General features: G+C 42.4%; 1 protein-coding gene across 4 annotated transcripts in view; it reads left to right on the forward strand.

The window, feature by feature from the left end:
* Window positions 1–509: 509 nt before the first annotated feature.
* The window catches only part of LOC133630904 (neurocan core protein-like), a 134,205-nt gene continuing 110,893 nt past the window's right edge, over window positions 510–23,821 (forward strand). The window contains exons 1-3 of one of the 4 annotated variants that reach the window (XM_062022739.1): window positions 510–663; window positions 19,373–19,443; window positions 23,514–23,772. Coding sequence is in view for 2 of the 4 variants with exons in the window: in XM_062022737.1 (XP_061878721.1) it covers window positions 18,652–18,711; window positions 19,373–19,443 (131 nt within the window). In the remaining 2 variants the exon portion in view is untranslated. Of the gene's footprint in view, window positions 664–18,636; window positions 18,712–19,372; window positions 19,444–23,473; window positions 23,773–23,821 lie in introns of those variants that run through there. The other 3 variants (XM_062022738.1, XM_062022737.1, XM_062022740.1) reach the window with 3 other exon arrangements.

Below are 23,821 nucleotides of genomic sequence, written 5' to 3' on the forward strand. Positions count from 1 at the left end.
ACAGATAATACACAGAATAAGAAGCTAAATCTAGGTTTGAGTTTGAGTTTGAGTTTGAGTTTATTTCGAACATGCAAGCATACAACATGATGATAGCTTACCTGCTAACTATTTTTCTTGCCAACTCCTCTTCTTCTTGTTTTTTCTTGACATTAATTCAATGGTTATTTTCTTATTCTTATACTTCGTTTTTGCATGTTAGCTGTTGGGTTGCCAACCAACTGTCCCTTGAAAAATGGAATCGTCCCGTATTTAGAAATAAAAGTATGCGTTCCGTACTGAGCTGTCAAGGGACTCACTTTGTGACATATTTTTATTACTGTGAAAATGAAAACTAGTCAGTAAAATATCAATAGATTATTTCGAACAACAATAGCTTCACAGGCTAAGCTAATGGATGCAAGCGTCACTGACCGCTCACCGATCAAACTCATTGCCGCTCGACTTTTCTGGCATCTGTTAGTTTGGCCTTGGCTGCTGTCACTCCCTTAGCGTGGCGGCAACCTGCTAGCTAGTTTAAATGATCCGCCTATTCTGGTAATCATACTTCAAATGTGACTTTTACCATAGTGATAGTTTTTCTCTAAAAAAGATACGATTGGGGAAGTTTGGAGATCGTTTTTTTCCAAAGGGGAAACTACATGTGGCTATCACGTCAATGAGGTACATGCTAACCTAAGTGTCACTCAACAATTCTGCTCTCTGGTTGCTGAACATAAACATATAATGTGTCCAGCTTCATGATAGTGACGCTACAATACAGTAACTCAGCAAAGGGTCAAATAATAGTTGTTTTTTAGAGGTGTTCAAGTCTGACATTATGCTTCTATTTAAAGGCCTACTGAAATGAATTTTTAAAAAAAAACGGGGATAGCAGATCTATTCTATGTGTCATACTTGATCATTTCGCGATATTGCCATATTTTTGCTGAAAGGATTTAGTATAGAACAACGACGATAAAGATTGCAACTTTTGGTATCTGATAAAAAAAAGGCTTGCCCCTACCGGAAGTAGCGTGACGTAGTCAGTTGAACATATACGCAAAGTTCCCTATTGTTTACAATGATGGCCGCATGAAGTGAGAGAGATTCGGACCGAGAAAGCGACAATTTCCCCATTAATTTGAGCGAGGATGAAAGATTTGTGGATGAGTAAAGTGCAAGTGAAGGACTAGTGGGGAGTTGAAGCTATTCAGATAGGGAAGATGCTGTGAGAGCCGGGGGTGACCTGATATTCAGCTGGGAATGACTACAACAGTAAATAAACACAAGACATATATATACTCTATTAGCCACAACACAACCAGGCTTATATTTAATATGCCACAAATTAATCCTGCATAAAAACACCTGCGTGTTTGTTACGCTAGCTCCTAGCTCCTCTGCTAGCTCCTAGCTCCATAGAACACGCCAATACAATTCAAACACCTGATCAACACACACAATCACTCAGCCCAAAAGACCGTTCACCTAACCCAAGGTTCATAAAGCTTATATATTTTTAAAAAGTTACGTACGTGACGCGCACATACGGTCAAGCTATCAAATGTTTAGCAGCCAAGGCTGCATACTCACGGTACCTGATATTCAGCTGGGAATGACTACAACAGTAAATAAACACAAGACATATATATACTCTATTAGCCACAACACAACCAGGCTTATATTTAATATGCCACAAATTAATCCTGCATAAAAACACCTGCGTGTTTGTTATGCTAGCTCCTAGCTCCTATGCTAGCTCCTAGCTCCATAGAACACGCCAATACAATTCAAACACCTGATCAACACACACAATCACTCAGCCCAAAAGACCGTTCACCTAACCCAAGGTTCATAAAGCTTATATATTTTAAAAAAGTTACGTACATACGCAAAAAAAAGTTGCGCACATACAGTCAAGCGATCAAATGTTTAGAAGCCAAAGCTGCATACTCACAGTAGCACGTCTGCGTCTTTGTCATCCAAATCAAAGTAATCCTGGTAAGAGTCTGTGTTGTCCCAGTTCTCTACAGGCGTCTGTGTATCGAAGTCAAAAGTCCTCCTGGTTAGAGTCTCTGTTATCCGAGTTCTTCCATCTTGACTGCATCTTTCGGGAATGTAAACAAAGAAGCGCCGGCTGTGTACTGTTGTTGCTGACTACGTTCGAAAAATACGTCCATTTCGCACCGACAACTTTCTTCTTTGCTTGCTCAGCTTCCTTCTCCATAATGCAATGAACATGATTGCAACAGATTCACAAAAACAGATGTCCAGAATACTGTGGAATTATGAAATGAAAACAGAGCTTTTTCGTATTGGCTTCAATGTGGAAGGCATACCCGTGTTCGCCGGGCCACGTCACGCGCATACGTCATCCTCAGAGGCGTTTCGAACCGGAAGTTTAGCGGCAAATTTAAAATGTCACTTTATAAGTTAACCCGGCCGTATTGGCATGTGTTATAATGTTAAGATTTCATCATTGATATATAAACTATCAGACTGCGTGGTCGGTAGTAGTGGGTTTCAGTAGGCCTTTAATGACAAATTAACACAATATATCATGAAGACAATAACCACACTGTTTGAGTGGAGATCTTATTCATAATTGAAGCACAAATGAAATGTTACTTTTCATATAAATAAAACATAAACATCTCATCCTTCTTTTTGTCAAAATAGCTCTCATAGTGAAATTTGGAGACCTGCTCTATCATACAGCTAAACACTGAAAATATGTGGACACCTTCCTGTTTCCTCTGCATTATGTATATGTCAGGTGCCTTAAAAGGTGAGTCATTTACTTTATTTTACCGTATTTTCGGACTATAAAGTGTACTTAAAATCCTTTCGTTTTCTCAAAGCTCGACAGTGCGCCTTATAACCCGGTGCACCTAAAGTACGGAATAATTCTGGTTGTGCTTACTAACCTCGAAGCTATTTTATTTGGTACATGGAGAAATGATAAGTGTAACCAGTAGATGGCAGTCACACATAAGAGATACGTGTAGATTGCAATATGACTCAAGTAAACAACACCAAAATTGTATATGTTCCATTGAAAATATAGAACATTACACACGGCGCTCAAAAATCTATCAAAATGTTTTAGTACGACCTTGGTAAGCTATGAAGCTGCACCGCTTGATGGATTGTACTGTGGTTCAACATACAAGTATTATGGTGTGTGTTGAAGGTAAGACATATTATCTGGCGTTTTGTTTCGCAAGATTATGCAAAAGCAACTTTTCTTACCTTCTGGTACCTGCTGATCTGTATTTGGGATCTGCATAAGTCCTGAAAATGTGCGTGTGTCTGCCTTTGTAGTCCCCCCCATTTTTGGTATATATAATGTGCGCGCGTCTGCCTTTCAATCAATCAATCAATGTTTATTTATATAGCCCTAAATCACAAGTGTCTCAAAGGGCTGTACAAGCCACAACGACATCCTCGGTACAGAGCCCACATACGGGCAAGGAAAACTCACCCCAGTGGGACTTCAATGTGAATGACTATGAGAAACCTTGGAGAGGACCGCATATGTGGGTAACCCCCCCCTCTAGGGGAGACCGAAAGCAATGGATGTCGAGTGGGTCTGACATAATATTGTGAAAGTCCAACACATCAGCGAAAGTCCAGTCCATGGTGGGGCCAGCAGGAACCATCCCGAGCGGAGACGGGTCAGCAGCGTAGAGATGTCCCCATCCGATGAACAGGCTAGTGGTCCACCCCGGGTTGGGAGCAGAGTAGAAAATAAAATAAAAGAAACGGCAGATCAACTGGTCTAAAAAGGGAGTCTATTTAAAGGCTAGACTATACAAATGAGTTTTAAGATGAGACTTAAATGCTTCTACTGAGGTAGCATCTCTAACTTTTACCGGGAGGGCATTCCATAGCATTGGAGACCGAATAGAAAACGCTCTATAGCCCGCAGACTTTTTTTGGGCTCTGGGAATTTAAGCCGGAGTTCTTTGAACGCAGATTTCTTGCCGGGACATATGGTACAATACAATCGGCAAGATAGGCAGGAGCTTGACCGTGTAGTATTTTATACGTAAGTAATAAAACCTTAAAGTCGCATCTTAGGTGCACAGGAAGCCAGTGCAGGTGAGCCAGTATAGGCGTAATATGATCAAACTTTCTTGTTTTTGTCAAAAGTCTAGCAGCCGCATTTTGTACCATCTGTAATCTTTTAATGCTAGACATAGGGAGGCCCGAAAATAAAACGTTAACAGTAATCGAGACGAGATGTAACGAACGCATGGATAATGATCTCAGCATCGTTTGTGGACAAAATGGAACGAATTTTAGCGATATTACGGAGATGAAAGAAGGCCGTTTTAGTAACACTCTTAATGTGTGACTCAAACGAGAGAGTTGGGTCAAAGATAATACCCAGATTCTTTACCGAGTCGCCTTGTTTAATTGTTTGGTTGTCAAATGTTAAGGTGGTATTATTAAATAGATGTCGGTGTTGAGCAGGACCGATAATCAGCATTTCCGTTTTCTTAGCGTTGAGTTGCAAAAAGTTAGCGGACATCCATTGTTTAATTTCATTAAGACACGCCTCCAGCTGACCACAATCCGGCGTGTTGGTCAGCTTTAGGGGCATGTAGAGTTGGGTGTCATCAGCATAACAGTGAAAGCTAACACCGTATTTGCGTATGATGTCACCTAGCGGCAGCATGTAAATACTAAAGAGTGCAGGGCCAAGAACCGAACCCTGGGGAACTCCGCATGTTACCTTGACATAGTCCGAGCTCACATTGTTATGGGAGACACACTGCATCCTGTCAGTAAGATAAGAGTTAAACCAAGACAAGGCTAAGTCTGACATCCCAATACGCGTTTTGATACGCTCTAATAAAATATTATGATCAACAGTATCGAAAGCGGCGCTAAGATCAAGAAGCAGCAACATAGATGACGCATCAGAATCCATCGTTAGCAATAGATCATTAGTCATTTTTGCTAGGGCTGTCTCCGTAGAGTGATTTGCCCTGAAACCGGATTGAAAAGGTTCACAGAGATTGTTAGACGCTAAGTGTTCATTTAGCTGCTGTGCGACAATTTTTTCGAGGATTTTCGAGATAAACGGAAGGTGGGACACCGGCCGGTAGTTTACCATGAGGTCAGGATCGAGGTTAGGTGTTTTGAGTAGAGGATGAATAACCGCTTTTTTGAATGCTAGGGGAACAGTGCCAGAGGAAAGTGATAAGTTTATAATATTTAACACGGATGGACCTAATAATACAAAAAGCTCCTTGATAAGTTTCCCAGGAATTGGGTCAAGTAAACATGTTGTTTGTTTTGTCCCATTTACACATTTTAACAATTCCTCCAATGTTATTTCATCAAAGAGAGAGAAACTATTTTGGAGGGCGGTATCCGTCGTATATACAGTCGTATCTGTGTTAATAGAACCCAGTTGTAGCTGAGATGCATTGTCTTTAATATCTTTTCTAATGACTTCAATTTTCTTATTAAAGAAATTCATAAAGTCATCTGCTGAGTGGGTGGAGCTCCTGGGAGGAGTCCCTTGTTGGGTTAGCGATGCTACTGTACTAAACAAAAATTTAGGATCATTTTTGTTGAGGTGGATGAGATTTGAGTAATATTTAGCTTTAGCTGAGGTAAGCATGCGTTTATAAGTTATTAAACTATCACTGCATGCTTGATGGAAAACCTCAAGTTTAGTCGCACGCCATTTGCGTTCCAGCTTTCTACATGATAATTTCTGGGCTTTAGTTTCTTCTGTAAACCATGGGGTACGCCTTTTAGGGGTCCTTTTTAGCTTTAGCGGTGCTACACTATCAATGGTGTCGCGCAGGGCGTCGTTAAAGTTGTTAGTGAGGTTATCAATAGAGCCCACATAATTTGGGAATGGTGCCATTACCGAAGGCAGTAGGTCAGTAAGAGTCGTCGTTGTGGCAGCATTAATGTTGCGGCTGCTATAGTAGTTATTATTATTATTATTAGTTTGTTGACAATGAGTCAGAACTTCGAATTTTATAAGGTAATGATCGGACATTACTTTAGTGTACGGGAGTATCGTAACTTTGGAGGTGGTGACACCCCTGACAAGCACTAGATCTATCGTATTACCGTTGCGATGCGTGGGTTCATTTATTATTTGTGTAAGACCACAGCTATCAATTATAGTCTGGAGCGCCACGCATGGAGGGTCCGATGGGGTATTCATATGGATGTTAAAGTCTCCCATTATGATTATATTGTCGGCGTGCGTCACTAGATCAGCAACGAACTCTGAAAATTCATTGATGATGTCCGAATAGGGCCCTGGGGGGCGGTAGATGACAGCCAGGTGCAGAGGCAGCGGTGTGACAAACCTCATAGTGAGCACCTCAAACGATTTAAATTTATTATTTAGGTCCGAGGTAAGGCTAAAGTTTTTGTTGTATATTAGTGCAACACCCCCACCCCTTTTAATGGGACGGGCAATATGCGTTCCCGTATAGCCAGGAGGAGACGCCTCACCCAGCGCAAAAAATTTGTCTGGTTTGAGCCAGGTCTCGGCTAGACCAACGACATCAAGATTGTTGTCTCTAATGACTTCATTAACTAATAACATTTTGGAAGACAATGATCTTATGTTTAAAAAGCCCATATTATAGGTAGTGGGCTGTTTTGAGGAGTTTTTGTTGAAAGTATCCGTAGTAGCAATATTAATAATGTTACGTTTATTATGCGTAGTGCACTTTAAACAATTTCGACCGTATCTAGGAATTGATATGACAGGAATTTTTACATTGTTTGCCACCTCAGTAAAATGCATGTCCACCTCTGACGCAGAAAAAACATTATGTGAGTTGTATATTATTCTAAGAGAATTGCTATGTGTGCAGGGATTATCCAACCTGGCACTGGCTAGTTCTAGTTTAACAGACTCCTTATTAGCGCTTCTTTGAGGATTAGCTTTGAGCTTTTTCGTTAGCCCCGCTAACAACAACGCCTTTAGCTTTGTTGTTAGCCCCGCCCGACATCCCCGCTTCTGCTTCCGAGCGCACCGCTTACGTCTCTTTCGTTGACGGTCTCCACTGGTAGTGGACCCCGCTGCTTCAAAGGCCACTGCTGGATGTAGCTCGTGAAGAATTCCCAAGCTAGCGAGTAGGTCCACCGTACACCCATCTTTCAGCCCAAAATGGCCCGATCTCTCCACATCCAGAATCGTAAGTCGGTCGTAAGTGATCACGGAGTGAACACGCTGTGAGCCAGCCATGAAATTGACTGAATTGACGGGTATTTTTGCCAAATCGGTCTACACTTCCAAGAGCGCATGCAAGAAGCTGCCGCCGTGAAGCGCCGCCATCTTGTAGTCCCCCCCATTTTTGGTATATATTGCTTTTCAAATCACCTGACATGTATACTGTGTATATGTACATATTGTATCCATTTTTTTACGTAATTTTTTATATACATGTTACAGGTTAAATATATTTTATTATTGAATGTATCAAATGTGATGAATATTTAATGGACGACGATGGAAACAAGCCTTTTGGCTTTTTGTGCCATCCATTTGCCTTTTTAAAGCATTACATGGATTCAATTCTTTAAGATGCCAATAAACTTCTCAATCAATCAATCAACTGGCGTTTTGTTTCGCAATATTATCCAAAAGCAACTTTTCTTACCTTCTGGTACCTGCTGATCTGTATTTGGGATCTGCATAAGTCCTGAAAATGTGCGCGCGTCTGCCTTTGTAGTCCCCCCCATTTTTGGTATATATTGCTTTTCAAATCACCTGAGATGTATACTGTGTATATGTAACGTCCTGAAAATGTGCGTGCGTCTGCCTTTGTAGTCCGTGGCGACTGCGTAGTCGATAAGCTTCTTCTTTTTCTCTATCTTTTTGTTGATAGGACATTCATCCTCCGCTGTTGCCATTTCTAAAATAAAGTAGTGTAAACTTCTTACTTATATCTGTCAATAAACTAGCCATGAAAGCGCTAAAACATACCGGTGTAGTGAGTTTACATTATTCACCCAAGGAACTTTAGTTATTAGAGAATTCCGGTCGGATTTTTTTTCGCAGGACACATTCCCGTCGTTGTTATTGCACTAGTGAGCCACGGATGAGAAGATGCTGCTCCGTTATTGATTGAAGTAAAGTCTGAATGTCATTAAAACAGTTAGCTCCATCTTTTGACACTTCTTCCACTCCCGTCCTTGCACGCTACACCGCTACAACAAAATGACGGGGTCACGTAAATAAGACCGCCCACAAAACGGCGCATCCTGAAGCGACTGTAAGAAAGCGACTTGAAGATGATCTGTAAAACATAATCTATGCAACATTTTGACCAATGAACCACCATTACATGTTATGTAGACCACAAGGAAGTGTTTCCATTTAGAAAAAAATAAAAATATAATGACCCCTTTAGTGCGCCTTTTGTATGAAAATAGACCTGACTAGACCCAGTCATCGGCAGTGCGCCTTATAATCCGGTGCGCCCTATGGTCAGGAAAATATGGTACTTGTGGTTCCAATGAGCTCCTACCCTGTCTCCTCCACTTCCTCCATTACTGCTGTCTCCCAGACGAAAGACATTTGAATGTGGTTTGCTTACCAGCCTGTTTGATCTCATCACATTAACAACATTACAAGTAAAAACTAACTGCGCCGAAGGAGACTTTTTTTTCGGCCAATAACGAGCGAGCGCAGACACCTGAGAGCTCAAAGATGGAGAATTTATTATGCTACTAAAACATCATTATGCTCTTTGTTCCCCGCTGTGGGCACTGTGTTTCTTTCCTAACACTGCTGTTAGGATGACAGAACAGGTTTTTGTCATCATGCTCCTCTTAAGTCTTCTCCATTGTGTTCGGACGGCTGCTCCCTTGGTGGAGAGTGAGTGGCGTTTCGCAAAGTACTTCAAGAAAGAGCCTACTTGTTATACTTTATTGTTATTATATGTAATATACAATTAGGGTTGTCTCGATACCAATATTTTGGTACCAGTACTGGTACCAAAATGTATTTAGATACTTTTCGATACTTTTCTAAATAAAAGGGAACACAAAAAATGGCATTATTGGCTTTATTTTAACAAAAATCTTAGGGTACATTAAACATATGTTTATTATTGCAATCAAAGAACAATTTTGTCCTTAAACAAAATAGTGAACATACTAGACAACTTGTCTTTTATTAGTAAGTAAACAAACAAATGCTCCTAATTTGTCTGCTGATGTTTGCAGTAACATATTGTGTCATTTCTCATTCTATTATTTTGTCAAAATTATAAAGAACAAGCTGTAAAAATTGATTATTAATCTACTTGTTAATTTACTGTTATCCATCCATCCATCTTCAACCGCTTATCAGGAATCGGGTCACGGGGACAACAGCTCCAGCAGAGACCCCCAGACTTCCCTCTCCAGAGCAACATTAGCAACTTCCTCCTGGGGAATCCCGAAGCGTTCCCAGGCCAGAGAGGAGATGTAATTCCCCCCATCTGGTCCTTGGCCTGCCGCGGGGTCTCCTCCCAGTGGGACGTGCAATGAGGACCTCCCTAGAGAGACGGTCGTGAGGCATCCGCACGAGATGCCCGAACCACCTAAGCTGGCTCCTTTCCAAGCGAAGGAGCAGCGGCTCTACTTCGAGTCTCTCTAGGGTGACTGAACTTCTCACCCTATCTCTAAGGGAGATACCAGCCACCCTTCTAAGGAAACTCATTTCGGCCGCTTGTATCCGCAATCTTATTGTTTCGGTCATGACCCACACTTCATGACCATAGGTGAGAGTAAGAATGTAGATAGCTCGGTAGACCGAGAGCTTTCCCTTCTGGCTCAGCTCTCGTTTCTTCACAACAGTGTGGCAGAGAGACTGCAATACTGCCCCAGCTGCTTCGATTCTCCGGCTGATTTCCTTCTCCATCTTTCCCTCACTCGTGAACAGTGTTGGGTTAGTTACTGACAACCAGTAACTAGTTACAGTTACTAGTTACTTTATTTCAAAAGTAACTCAGTTACTAACTCAGTTACTTACACCAAAAAGTAATGCTTTACTGTGAAAAGTAACTATTTAGTTACTTCTTTTTTCCCCCCTTTTTTTTAAAAAGGCTCCCATTAATGCCCTATTAGCCTTCATTTCAGTACTGTTATTGCACTGGAGAATAATACAATGTGTTGATCAACTTGACATGCATTTGCATCACTGAACTCAGACAGCAATGTGGCCTACATACAACACACAAAGACAAAGATATGTTTCAAAGGGCCAATTTATTTCAGGCCAGAACAAATTGACAAAACTATTTTAAATAGCTGCAACATAATGGCACTTTAACTTTAACTTTAAGTAGATAGGATCTTTGATCCAAGACACAACTTACATTGAACTAAAATGTTATTTTCTTTGTGCTCGACAAAAGAAAAGTAGTGAGAATGTTAAGACACTCGACTTCTGGCTTCACCATGATGTCATGTTAGTTGTTATGAGAGTAGCGTATGTGTGTGTGTGTGTGGCCCTTTAAAATATGACAGCATGTGAGGTGAGTGACGTCAGTGAGTGAGTGGGCGAGAGAAGTGAGGGACCGGCGACAGTGAGTGCGTGCAGGTGTTCTAGCTTGGCGGATGGCTGCGTCCAATAAAGTCACAAAGTTGCAACAAACCGCCGGCCTCGTCATTCACCCTCAGCTGTAAAGACCCACTTCCGGGTAAAGTGAAGATTGTTAGTACAGAACGTCTCCCCTGCGCCCCTCGACTACGGTATGGGAGCCCCCTCGGCCCCCACCCACACAAAGCGCCTCTTCTTTTCCACCGCGGTCCGCAGCGCTGCAATAAAACACACTCAGATCTTCTGTTTCTAGCCGATACTACATAAAAAATAACGAAAAATAACGCAGTAACGCATCATGTAGTAACAGTAACTGAGTTACTGAATATAAAAAATAACGCGTTAGATTACTAGTTACCGCCGAAACTAACGGTGTTACAGTAACGCGTTACTTTGTAACACGTTAGTCCCAACACTGCTCGTGAACAAGACCCTGAGATACTTAAACTCCTCCACCTGGGACAGAGCCTCGTTCTCTACCTGCAATGTACAAACCATCGGTTTCCTGCTGAGAACCATGGCCTCAGATTTGGAGATGCTGATCCTCATTCCAGCCGCTGAGCACTCAGCTGCGAACCGATCCATTGAGAGCTGAAGGTCACGAACCAAAGGTGCCATCAGGACCACATCATCTGCAAACAGCAATGATGCAACCTTTAGCCCCCCCGAGACGTATACCCTCTCCGCCATGGTCACGACTCTGCCTAGAAATCCTGTCCATGCAAATCACAAACAGGATAGGTGACAGAGCGCAGCCCTGGCGGAGACCAACCCCCACTGGAAACGGATCCGACTTACGTCCAAGAACCCGGACACAACTCTCGCTTTGGTTGTAGAGAGATTGGATGACGCTCAGCATGGTTCCCTCACCCCATACTCCCTCAGCACCTCCCACAAGATCTCCCGGAGGACCCGGTCATACGCCTTCTCCAAATCCACAAAGCACATGTAGACTGGATAGGCATACTCCCAGGCCTTCTCCAGGATTCCCGCAAGAGTAAAGAGCTTGTCAGTTGTTCCACGACCAGGACGGAATCCACATTGCTCCTCTTGAATCTGAGGTTCAACTATCGGCCGGACCCTCCTTTAAAGTACCTTGGCGTAAACTTTCCCAGGGAGGCTGAGTAGTGTGATACCCCTGTAATTAGCACACACCCTCTGGTCCCCCTTTTTGAATAGGGGAACCACCACCCCAGTCTGCCACTCCCTCTGCACTGTCCCAGACTTCCACGCAATGTTGAAAAGGTGTATCAACCAAGACAGCCCCTCAACACCCAGAGCCTTCAGCATTTCTGGACGGATCTCGTCCACCCCCGGAGCTTTGCCACTGTGGAGTTGTCTAACTACCTCAGTGACTTCACTCCGAGAGATCGACGTCGATCCCTCATCATCCTCGGGCACCGCTCCTGTCAGGGAGGGTGTGTCTAATGTAGTTGGGTTCAGGAGTTCCTCAAAGTGCTCTTTCCGCTTTGAACATTGCCCATTCATGTCCCAAACCTACACAGGGATGGCAGAGAAGTCCCGCCGGAGGTGGGAGTTGTAGTCCTTCCGGACAGAGGACTCCTCCGAACATTCCCATTTCACCCGCACTACATGCTCGGGTTTGCCAGGCCTGTCCAGAGGTTCCCCCGCCATCAGACCCAACTCACCACCAGATGGTGATCAGTTGACAGTTCATCCCCTCTCTTCACCCAAGTGTCCAAAACATACGGCCTCAGATCAGCTGATACGATTACAAAATCGATCATTGATCTTTGGCCTAAGGTGCTCTGGTACCTTGTATACCTATGAGCATCCTTATACTTGAACATGGTGTTTGTTATCGCAAGTCCATGACTAGCACAGAAGTCAAATAACAATCCACCACTCAGGTTCAGATCAGGGAGACTGTTCCTCCCAATCACGCCAGTCCAAGTATCACTGTCATTGCCCACGTGCGCGTTGAAGTCCCCCAGCAAGACTATGGAATCCCCTGCTGGCGCCCCATACAGGACCCCATTCAAGGTATCCAAGAAGGCCGAATACTCTGAACTGTTGTTTGTTGCGTACGCACAGACAACAGTCAGACTTTTCCCCCCTCCAACCCTAAGGCGAAGGGAGGCGACCCTCTTGTCCTCTGGGGTGAACTCCAACGTACAGGCACTCAGTCGGGGACTCGTGAGTATCCCCACACCCGCCTGGGCCCTCACACCCTGAGCAACTCCAGAAGTAAACAAGGTCCATCCCTTGTCCAGGAGTGTGGTTTCAGAGCCCTTGCTATGCGTAGAGGTAAGCCCCACCAGATCCAACCGGTAGCGCTCCACCTCCCGCACCAGCTCAGGCTCCTTCCCCACCAGCGTAGAGACATTCCACGTCCCAAAAGTCAGCCTCTGCTGCCCCGAATTGGTCCGTCTGGAGCTTCCACTTTCACTGCCATCCACTTGGCAGCGCACCCGACCCCACTGGTTCCGACCGCGGGTGGTGTGGGCTGTGCCCGGCCGGGCGAGGATTAGTGATTTACTGTTAATATCTGCTTATTTTCCGTTTCAACATGTTATATCTACACTTCTGTTCAAATGGAATAAACACCTATTCTTCTGTTGTTTGGATACTTTACATTAGTTTTGGATGATACCACAAATGTAAGTATCGATCCAATACCAAGTCTTTACAGCGTCATACATTGGTCATAATTTAAGTCCTCGTGTGTCCAGGGACATATTTCCTGAGTTTATGAATATAATATGAAGAAAAAAAGAAAAAAGATTTTGTGACGATAAAAAATATTAATGTAATCATAGTAGTATCAACTAGATACGCTATAGTACTTGGTATCATTACAGTGGCTGTCGGGTGTAAATCTACCCATGGCATTTGTTTACATTGTGACGCCGGTGAGTTATTGTATCCTCCTACGGTGTGTAGTGAAGCATGTTTAGCTATCCCTCGTCCTGCAGGGATGATACTTGTAAAAAACTCACTTTATTTGTCGACATGGAGGTGAGGATTAGGGATTTAGAAGCAGCTAAAACACTGCCGATTGCGAATGGACATTAGCCGCTAACTAGCTAGCCATGTTTTAAAGCACCTCTTCCTGAGGGCGTTTCAGTGTTATAATGTCACCTTTATCTTTAGTTTATAAGCAAAATGCGTCCATTCTCCATTTTCTGTCTACACACTGTGGCTGCTTGTAAGTACTCCGTGATTGTGCGCTGCCGAACATGCTCCTCTGCTCGTAAAACCAGCAATGTCACTATGTGACGACGATGCGACGTGCCAATATGTGATGTACAAAATGTATTCTTCCAAGTTTAAGCCTAAACAGCATCAAATGTTTGCTTATGTTTCCAGCAGGGGTGCCCAAACCTTTTGCTTCGAAGTACCAAAGTGAAAATGTGCCCGTGGACCATGGGCTAAACTCAGCGATTTTAAGCATACAGCTGCGCAAAACGTGAGTAGTTTAATCCCACCATTATTTAAGGTAGTGGAGATCATCACGTTCGATAGATGGCAACTTGTAAGCCTCGCGGACATGCCATCAATGATTGTGGGATCTTAAAAGAGTATAAATATGTATAACATTTTGAGAAGCCACCCTTTGTCGTTTCGTTTGGCCCATGGGCCTCACTTTGGGCACCCCTGGTTTACAGCATTCATTATTGATGCAGTGTTCTTATCAATTAGGGTTGTACGGTTTACTGGTACTAATAAAGTACCGTGGTAATAAAGAATGAAAAACGGTGATTTCCTGCCCCTGAAAAATACCGGTTCCCTTTTTTTATTTTTTTTATTTTTTACGGGCATGACAGCGCGACATTGCTTTTACGAGCAGAGGAGCATATTCGGCAACACACACGCACGGAGTACTTACAAGCTGACATGGTGTGTAGACATAAAAAGGGAGAATGGACACAATTTGGCTTAACATGAATGATAAAGGTGAAGTTATAACACTAAAAGCAAGAGGTGCTTTAAAACATGGCTAGCTAGCGGCTAACGTCCATCCACACTCGGCAGTGTTTTAGCTACTTCTAAATCACTAATCCTCGCCTCCATGGCGACAAATAAAGTACGTTTCTTACAAGTATCATCCCTGCAGGATGAGGAATAGCTAAACATGCTTCACTACACACCGAAGGAGGATACAATAGCTCACCGCTGACAACAAGCTGGGGCTCCTCAATGTAAACAAATGCCACCGGACATCCACTGTAGTGATACCAAGTACAAGAGCGTATCTAGTGGATACTGCAATGATTACATCAATATTTTTTATCATCACAAAATCTTTTTTCCTTTTTAATTTTTTTTTATTATGTTTATAAACTCAGAAAATATGTCCCTAGACACATGAGGACTTTAAATATTGGGATGGGGTGGCGCCGTTGGGAGAGTGCCTGTGCCAGCAACCTGAGGGTTCCCGGTTCGATCCCCACCTTCTACCAACCTCGTTGTGTCCTTGAGCAAGACACTTCACCCTTGCTCCTGATGGGTCGTGGTTAGGGCCTTGCATGGCAGCTCCTGCCATCAGTGTGTGAATGGGTGAATGTGGAAATAGTGTCAGAGCGCTTTGAGTACCTTGAAGGTAGAAAAGCGCTATAACCCATTTACCATTTAAATATGACCAATGTATGATCCTATAACTACTTGGTATCGGATCGACACCCACATTTTTGGTATCATCCAAAACTAATATAAAGCAACCAAACAACAGAAGAATAAGTGTTTATTACATTTCAACAGAAGTGTGGACATAACATGTTAAAACAGAAAATAAGTAGATATTAACAGTAAATAAACAAGTAGATTAAAAATCCATTTTATACCGCTCGTCCCTCATAATTTTTCTAAATAATAGAATGACAAATGACACAATATGTTACTGCATACTCCAGCAACCAAATTATGAGCCTTTGTTTTGCTTACTTACTACTAAAAGACAAGTTGTATAGTATGTTCACTATTTTATTTAAGGACAAAATTGTTCTTCGATTGCAATAAGAAACTTATTTTTTGTGGTCCCCTTTATTTAGAAAAGTATCGAAATACATTTTGGTACTGATACCGGTAGCAAAACATTGGTATTAGGACAACCCTACCATCAATTTATTATCAGCTCAGTTGCTGCTGTGCTATCAAAAAAAAAGCCCAATGCTACTTTTTTATTCGGTTAGAATTTTAAATAGGGCGTTTCAAAAGAGCTAGAATAAAAATTCTTACATGGAACCTCAAAATGTTGTACATCTCAAATCTTCTGTGCAAATGGGCCTCAAAAGTCTGACACAACTTGGGAGTTCAAAGCATTATTCCGTGTGATGTCACGGAAGCAAATCTCCTTGAGACTTCAGGGACAAACTTCGCAAGTGGGTTTTTTTATTTGGCTTTTTTGTAATGTCACCACAGAAGGGTATACTAGTAATGGCAGACAAGGAACATGTCATGATAATCATACAACTACAAATGAATGCAACCTAAGCAGTACTATTAGTTTCATATAAATGTGATATACTAATAAAGGTTGTCAAAATTAACACATTAACTCATGCAATTTATCACAAAACATTATCACATTAGTCATGTATAATTCATTTTGAGCGCACATGCTCTTTTACCTTTATTGCAGATGGTTACTAGAAAGGCAGAGCAGGTCAATGCAAATAAAAAAATCAATGACGTGCATTCAAGAAATGCACTTTAAAAGTGTTTGTGTATGACATTGTGACAATAAAATGGCATTTGTGTCAAACTATTGAGATCTTTTTTAAATCTAATTCAAATTACTCACGCAAGTAATTTACTGTGATCAATCGTGATTGATCAAAATGCAAAAGTGTAATTAATCATTTGACAACACAAATAGTAATACATTTTAGCAAGAAGATGGTACCGGTAATTGTAACAGTCAGTGTTGACGATCAATTTCTAAAATTATACAGTTCAGTACTATAGCCTGACGTATAACTGTTAATTAACTCCTGTAATACCTATAAAATGCCACTAGATGGCAATATCACACTCTAAAAACCAGAGTCGTGTATAAAAAGACTAAGGCCAACTAAACAACAGTCGCCATATTTGCTACCAGGGACATGTGCGGCCGTGCCCCAACTCATGCAATTGCAATTGTTTTGACGTTAAACCACAATAATACAGGTCTGAACTGTGGGAATTCTTGTGGGTGGAGCAGCCCCATGCTGCATAACAAGGCATTTTTACAAGTCGAAAAACTAACGAGGAGGTGCCGCAAACACACGCCATCCGCTTAAAGTTGGTAGCAAACATGGCGACCTGTTGTCATTTGAGAGTCTTTTGACCAATCATTGAGGAGCTCGGCATACTCTCTCTATACACGACTCTGCCAAAAACCTTCCTGTTCTCACTCCATTATTACGTCTTAAAATTGTGAGTAGTTTTAATTTATTTGGGTTTTATTTAGCCTTATTATTTGGATAAGGACCAGGAGAAGCGACATCGCCAACTAGTGGTCTGGAATGCATATTACAGATTTTTTCAAACAACCTTTTTTCTCTTTCCACAGGATTCCTTATACATCTGTGTAATGCAAAAAGCCTGTTAAAAAAAACTCAAAAAATGTCACCTTAACCCAGAACTGGGCAATTATTTTGACTCTGGGGCCACATTGAGAGAAAAAAATGTGTCTGGTGGGCCAATGTGTATGTGTGTATAAATGATATATACACATTTATCTGTAAAAATCTGCTGTACAGTATGTGTGTTGGGGTACCTTTTTTCAGGAAAACTAATACAAAAAGTCACAATGTCCGATAGAGTTCTAAAAACATTATGACAGACTATCTCAAAAAACCGGTATGGAATTTTACAGTTTTTTACTGAAGGGTACACCCAAAATGTACATGAAAAGAAAGAAAGTGGGATTTACAATATTAACTATGAACAATAAAACACTGAATATTAACAACATATGAACGTCGCTCCTCTTTTACTTCTCAGACCAGCTCCTCCATAGACATCTTTTACAATCAAGCAAAACACAACAAAAATGTAAAAAAACAGCAAAATATGAAAGCAAATTGTAATAAACACCTACACTATGATATATTATCACTTTTATGCTGAAATTTGTTGTAAAAATCTGCTTCCACATCTGTTTCTGACACATGCGTTTTGGGCTGGCTGCTCTGAAAACAAACCCAGCCCACTCTGCTTTGTCCTTGTCTGTGCTGCTGTGACGTAGATTACCGTAATAACTCCTATGACACCCAAAAGCGCAGATTTCAACCATGTAAATGACTGACTTGTCATTTGAAAACAGCACTGCACATCATAATGGCGGCTACAGTTTTGATGTTAAAGGTCTAAAAAAAATTCCGTAGAACGTCCGACGGGCCGGATTGTAAATCTGAATGGGCCACTTGTGGCCCACGGGCCATATTTTGCCCAGGTCTGCCTTACCCACTTTGAAATTGTTGCAAATGATAGAGTTTTTGCTTAAACAAATAACATTTTCAAGGCAATTTATTAATGTTTTCTCAGCCATAGTTGAATATTTTTTGTAGTATTCCTGTAGCATAACAGCTAATTTAAATGATTTTGTACAATTTCCAAATAAATGAAAGCAATAGCGTGTTGTTTTAAGAGCCTCGGAAGACATTTGCAGTAGTGGTTAGAGCTTCAGCGTGTCTTCCCGCACCTCCTGTAGTGTTCAGAGGGAATCGGCGATGCAATAAGACTGTGATGACCCCCTGCTGTTATGTTTGACTGTTTTTCCCGTCAACTCTCACTGCGCTGATGAGGTTTTTTCCATCAGGAAACTTAACCGAAAATAGGTTTGCTTGTAAAATTAACACATGCGTGGATGCAGGGCTGGTTGGTTCTAATTGCTACATGTCTTTTTTGGAATTTAATGTGCAAGTGTGAAATAGCATCTTATAATTTGCATACATTTGCTGTGAATAATGTAAACTCACTACAGCGGTATGTTTTAGCGCTTTCATGGCGAGTTTACTGACAGATATAAGTGACAACTTTACACTACTTTATATTTAGAAATGGCAACAGCGGAGGATGAATGTCCCATAACAAGAAGAAGCTTATCGATTACGGCGTCGCACGAACTACAAAGGCGGATGCGCACAAATTTTCAGGACTTATGCAGATCCCCAATACAGATCAGCAGGTACCAGAAGGTAAGAAAAGTTGCTTTTGCATAATATTGCGAAACAAAACTCCAGATAATGTCTTACCTTATACACACCATAATAATACTCCTATGTTGAAGCACAGTACAATCCATCAAGCAGTGCGGCTTCATAGCTTACCAAAGTTGTACTAAAACATTGTGATAGATTTTTGAGTGTGTAATGTTGTATATTTTCAATGGAACATATAAAATGTTGGTGTTGTTTACTTGAGTCATATTGCAGTCTACAAGTATCTCTTGTGTGTGACTGCCATCATATTGCAGTCTACACGTATCTCTTATGTGTGACTGCCATCTACTGGTCACACTTATCATGTACCAAATAAAATAGCTTCGAGGTCAGTAAGCAAAACCAAAATTATTTCGTACATTAGGCGCACCGGGTTATTAGGCGCACTGTCGAGTTTTGAGGGGGGAAAAAATATTTTAAGTACACCTTATAGTCCGGAAAATACAGTATGTATTTTTTTTGGGGGGGGGGGGGGGGGGGGGGCGGGGGTTACCGACAGTTTTTTGTGTTTAGACCCTTGCTTTTACAATCCAGAAAAGTGACACAAAAACATTTGAGTTCAAACAGCTGTCATGCAAGATATCACTACAAGAACCATCACATGATTAACTTGTGCCTTTTTTTGCTTTTTCTTTAGCTTTTTTTTCCAAGACAAAGAAAGGCTCGTGTGAAGAGAAAAAGGAACATTTACACAGAAAGTAACATGAGGTAAGCCTTAATGATCTCTTGCCAAGTTAAGATTTTGTACTGTGGTTAATGTCTTTTTACACTATGCATGACGTGCAGTATAAGTGTCACATCTTAAGTTTTAGTGCTTATTTTTACATTTGTATGACAATTAACATGCTAATGTATGGTAAGGTGGTAGTGTGACCCTGGAACTGATTACTTCTTTTTCATAATTTCCTATGGGAACAATTGTTTCAAAATCCCAACTGAAACGAATTGTGTTGGACAGAGAAAGTGTGTCCAAAGTGAAGCCCGTTGGCCACTTTGAACCTAAAACTTGTTGTCACTGGGCTTCGTCATTGTCAAGGTTTGGTGAGCGTTGCTTGCAGCGTGACCCCAAGGATGCAGAGATAGCAGGCGGAATGTAAGTTAAACTAATTTATTGGCAACAGAAAGCCGACTAACAATTAGAGGAGGACCCCAGGTGGAACTAAATAGAACTAATTAATGAGAATCAGGTGTTCTGGCAGGACATGGAACAGAAAGTAAAAGGTGCTTCAAAACAGGAAATACTGACAAAGCAAGATCACCAGGACAGGAAGTAGAAACTACAAATAAGAGTGCTGGACAGGAATGAAAACACAAACATGACCAAATTGTCAGTGGCAAGCCTGCCAGTAGCCCCCCTTCCTATAACGGATACCAGACGTTTTAAGGTTAAACAGAAAGTCCAAAAACCAAGGGAGGGTGGAGGGATGAATGGCGGAGGGTCGACAAACTCCGTCCCCACCTCAAAGGGCCGGCCAATAGTCCAGGCCATATGTCCCCACAGCCAGCGGGAAAAGAACCAGATGTCAGCGGCAGGTGGAACATCGCCACAGCTGGCAAAGGGAAAAAGAGAAGCCCTCAATGAACGCCCCAGCAGCAGCAGTCGTTGACGCCCAGGTCCCTGGCGCTGTTGCTGTCGGTGCAGAGGATGTCCATGGACTGGCCACCGTTTCGGCCGACAAGGAGGAGGAAGATAAACGCTAGGCGGGCGCTTCTGCATCAGGCGAGGACGGGTGATCGCCAGATGGGCGCTTCTGCTGCAGGCGAGGACTGCGAGCGCCACATGGGCGCTTCTGCTGCAGACGTGAGAGAGACAGGCAACGAGCCCTCCGGGAGAGACACAGGCGGCAACGCCAGGACAGAACGGAACGGTGTCGGCTTCGTAGACGACCTCACCGCAACAAGAAAGCTTCCTGGAAATGACATCGCTGATGAGGTAATCCAAGCAGGGAGGCATAGTAGGGATGTCGTGGAAGACCTCACTGGAGCAAGAAGTAGCTGTGCCTCCCCAGCCGCACAGCTACTTATAGGGACGGATCCCAGACGTCCCCAGAGAGATCAACAGACGACAGGGATGGGTGGGAGGGATCCTGATGAGAGGCTGAAGAACGCTTCAAAGTGGCCATCGGTGCCAAAATCTTGTCAAGCCGCTGGGTCATAGAAATCTCTGCAGGGTCACTCACTGGCTGCATCATTTCTGTCAAGGTGTGGTGAGCGCTGCTTCAAAACACAGAGACCAAACAGGAAATACTGACAAAGGACAAGAAGTGATTCAAAAACACAGGAACTAGAAAGTAGAAATAAGAGCACTAGACAGGAATTAAAACGCCAAACACAGGAAAACACAAACATGACCAAAGTGCCAGTAGCAACCCTGACAGTCATATTCTAAAAATAACTAAAGGGACTAGGAGTGTAACGGTTGATCGATATATCGATAGATGGATTTATACTCCTAAATTTCAAGTGTATCGATCTGTGCTCGGCAAAATGGCCTTCGATAAGAAGGTATCAATCCAACATCGATTTAAAAGGCTATACATCTATTGTTGAGACTAAAAAAAATATACATTGGATTTAACAATGACAGACTTTATATGAAGTTTAAATGTTATTCGAGTCTCTTTGCCCATCTGCGGCGCCATCAAAACAAAAATGGCGGATACCTACAGTGGTTGAAAAAGGTAATACCTAATGCAAACACCACAAGATGATAATATAAATTACAACACTAAACTTTCAGCGAAAGCATGATTGTAAAAATGTCACAACACAATGGTATAAAGCTGCAACTTAATTTTAAACCACACAGAATGCCACTGACAAAAAGTAAGTGACAGTGGAGCAACTTTGCCGACATACCAGTTTGAGACAGAAGGTTAAAAACAGTGTAATAAATATAGTATATTATTATAATTGAAAAACTGCTGATGAGCGGGTCTATTGAGGTCTATGTTCATACAAAAGGCGCACTGGATTATAAGGCGCACTAAAGTTAAAAGTTAAGTTAAAGTACCAATGATTGTCACACACACTCTAGGTGTGGTGAAATTTGTCCTCTGCATTTGACCCATCCCCTTGTTCACCCCCTGGGAGGTGAGGGGAGCAGTAGGCAGCAGCCGCGCCCGAGAATAATTTTTTGGGGATTTAACCCCCAATTCCAACCCTTGATGCTGAGTGCCAAGCAGGGAGGTAATGGGTCCCATTTTTATAGTCTTTGGTATGACCTACCGATCTCAGGGCGGACACTCTGACCACAAGGCCACTGGGTCATATTGTAATTTCTATCTAAATTTAAAACACTATCTTGTAGTCTAAATAACATGTAATGGTGTTGCATTGGTGAAAATGTTGCATAGATTATGTCTGAGCGTCTCTTCAGGATGCGCCGTTTTGTGGGCGGTCTTAACTACGTGGCTCACCTTCGACAGCGTCTTCTCCCCGTCATCTTTGTTGTAGCGGTGTAGCGTGCCAGGACGGGAGTGGAAGAAGTGTCAAAAGATGGAGCTAACTGTTTTAATGACATTCAGACTTTACTTAAATCAATAACGGAGCAGCAGCTCCTCATTTGTGGCTCAATAATGCAACAACAACGCCGGAAATGTGTCCCGTGAAAAACCGTCCGACCGGAACCCTCTGATAACTAAAGTTCTGTGGGTGAATTATGTAAACCCACTACAGTTTTTAGCGCTTTGACAGCTAGTCTAATGACAGATATAAGTAAGCACTTTACGCTACTTTTTATTAGAAATGGCAACAGCGCAGGATGAATGCCACATAACAAGAAGGTAGAGAAAAAGAAGAAGCTTGTCAACTACGGTGTCAGCACTGACTACAATGGCAGAAGCGCGCACATTTTCAGTACTTATGCAGATCCCAAATACAGATCAGCAGGTACCAAAATGTAAGAAAAGTTGTTTTTGCATAATATTGCAATAAGAAATAGGTGCCATTTTGCAGTCCTTATAAACACACCATAATAATACTTGTATGTTTAATGCGCCAACAATTTGCTTTGTCACCTATGACACACAGCAAATATGCAGACGTTTTGTTCAGACATCTTACCATAGTTTGACCTAAACTGGATTATTTTTAGTATCTTCAATGTACAAAATGTATACTTCAAAAAAGTTTGGCCACTTCTGCCTGAGAGGATCCAATACCAGAAAAAATTGGTGTGCACTGCATGCGTTTAAATTAGGTTGTACCTATTAGAGCCTCCAAATTAACTTGAAGTGGGGCAATTACCTGCAGCCCTTTTGTCGGAACACACACGATAGGACTCCAAAAACCGTGCCTCCAGGACAGTCGTGCAGATGCATTATTCAAAAGCATGCATGTAGAGCGCCTAGCAACAACACTATGACAGATTATCTGCTCGCGCTATATTCTTCCCCGTACCGTGTCAGGCATGAACACACTTTTTTACTCTAAGATTTTTACTTGGCACGCTGACATGTTTTCTATACTTAAGCAGAGGCATCTTGTTTTAGGTGTGGAAACTTGTGTGACATGAGAGAACATCAGTTGTGGGTGAGATTAAGCTGCTGGTCAGACTGACATTCTAATTTGATTCCCAGACATTGGATGAACCTTTAAAGGTTTATGTGGGATTATAGTCATATAAAGACCCCCCTCCCTCCCCTCCTGTTTTTTTTTAACCATCCACCCTCCCCCTCCCACCTACACCGCCACCCTCTCTTTGAATGGGGGCGCTTGAGCAGTCTGCCTGCCTGTCAACCGTCTTTGTTCAAACTGATCTGGCTTCTCTCCCTCAGAGCTTGTGGAGCACCTTAAGGTGGCCGGTGCGCACCCATCACGCCCGGAGCTGAAGGATGAAGCGCCTGTCGGCCGCTAACTAAAGTCGGGCTGCAGTAAAGAGCGATAAAAAGGGGTGGAGGGGGAGGTCCAGCTCCTGCAAAGTGCTGTTTCACGGCCGCTCTACCGTGTTTGTGCCGCACCTGCACTCCGGTGCTAAAGCTTTTTTTCCCCTCCGCGCACATTCCAGTGGATTGCATCTGTGCTTTGTCACTTGAGGTGAGTGGGAAAGAAGCTGTGTGTGTGTGTGTGTGTGTGTGTGTGTGTG

Source organism: Entelurus aequoreus, linkage group LG16 (genome assembly GCF_033978785.1).
Source record: "Entelurus aequoreus isolate RoL-2023_Sb linkage group LG16, RoL_Eaeq_v1.1, whole genome shotgun sequence".
Lineage (NCBI taxonomy): Eukaryota > Metazoa > Chordata > Actinopteri > Syngnathiformes > Syngnathidae > Entelurus > Entelurus aequoreus.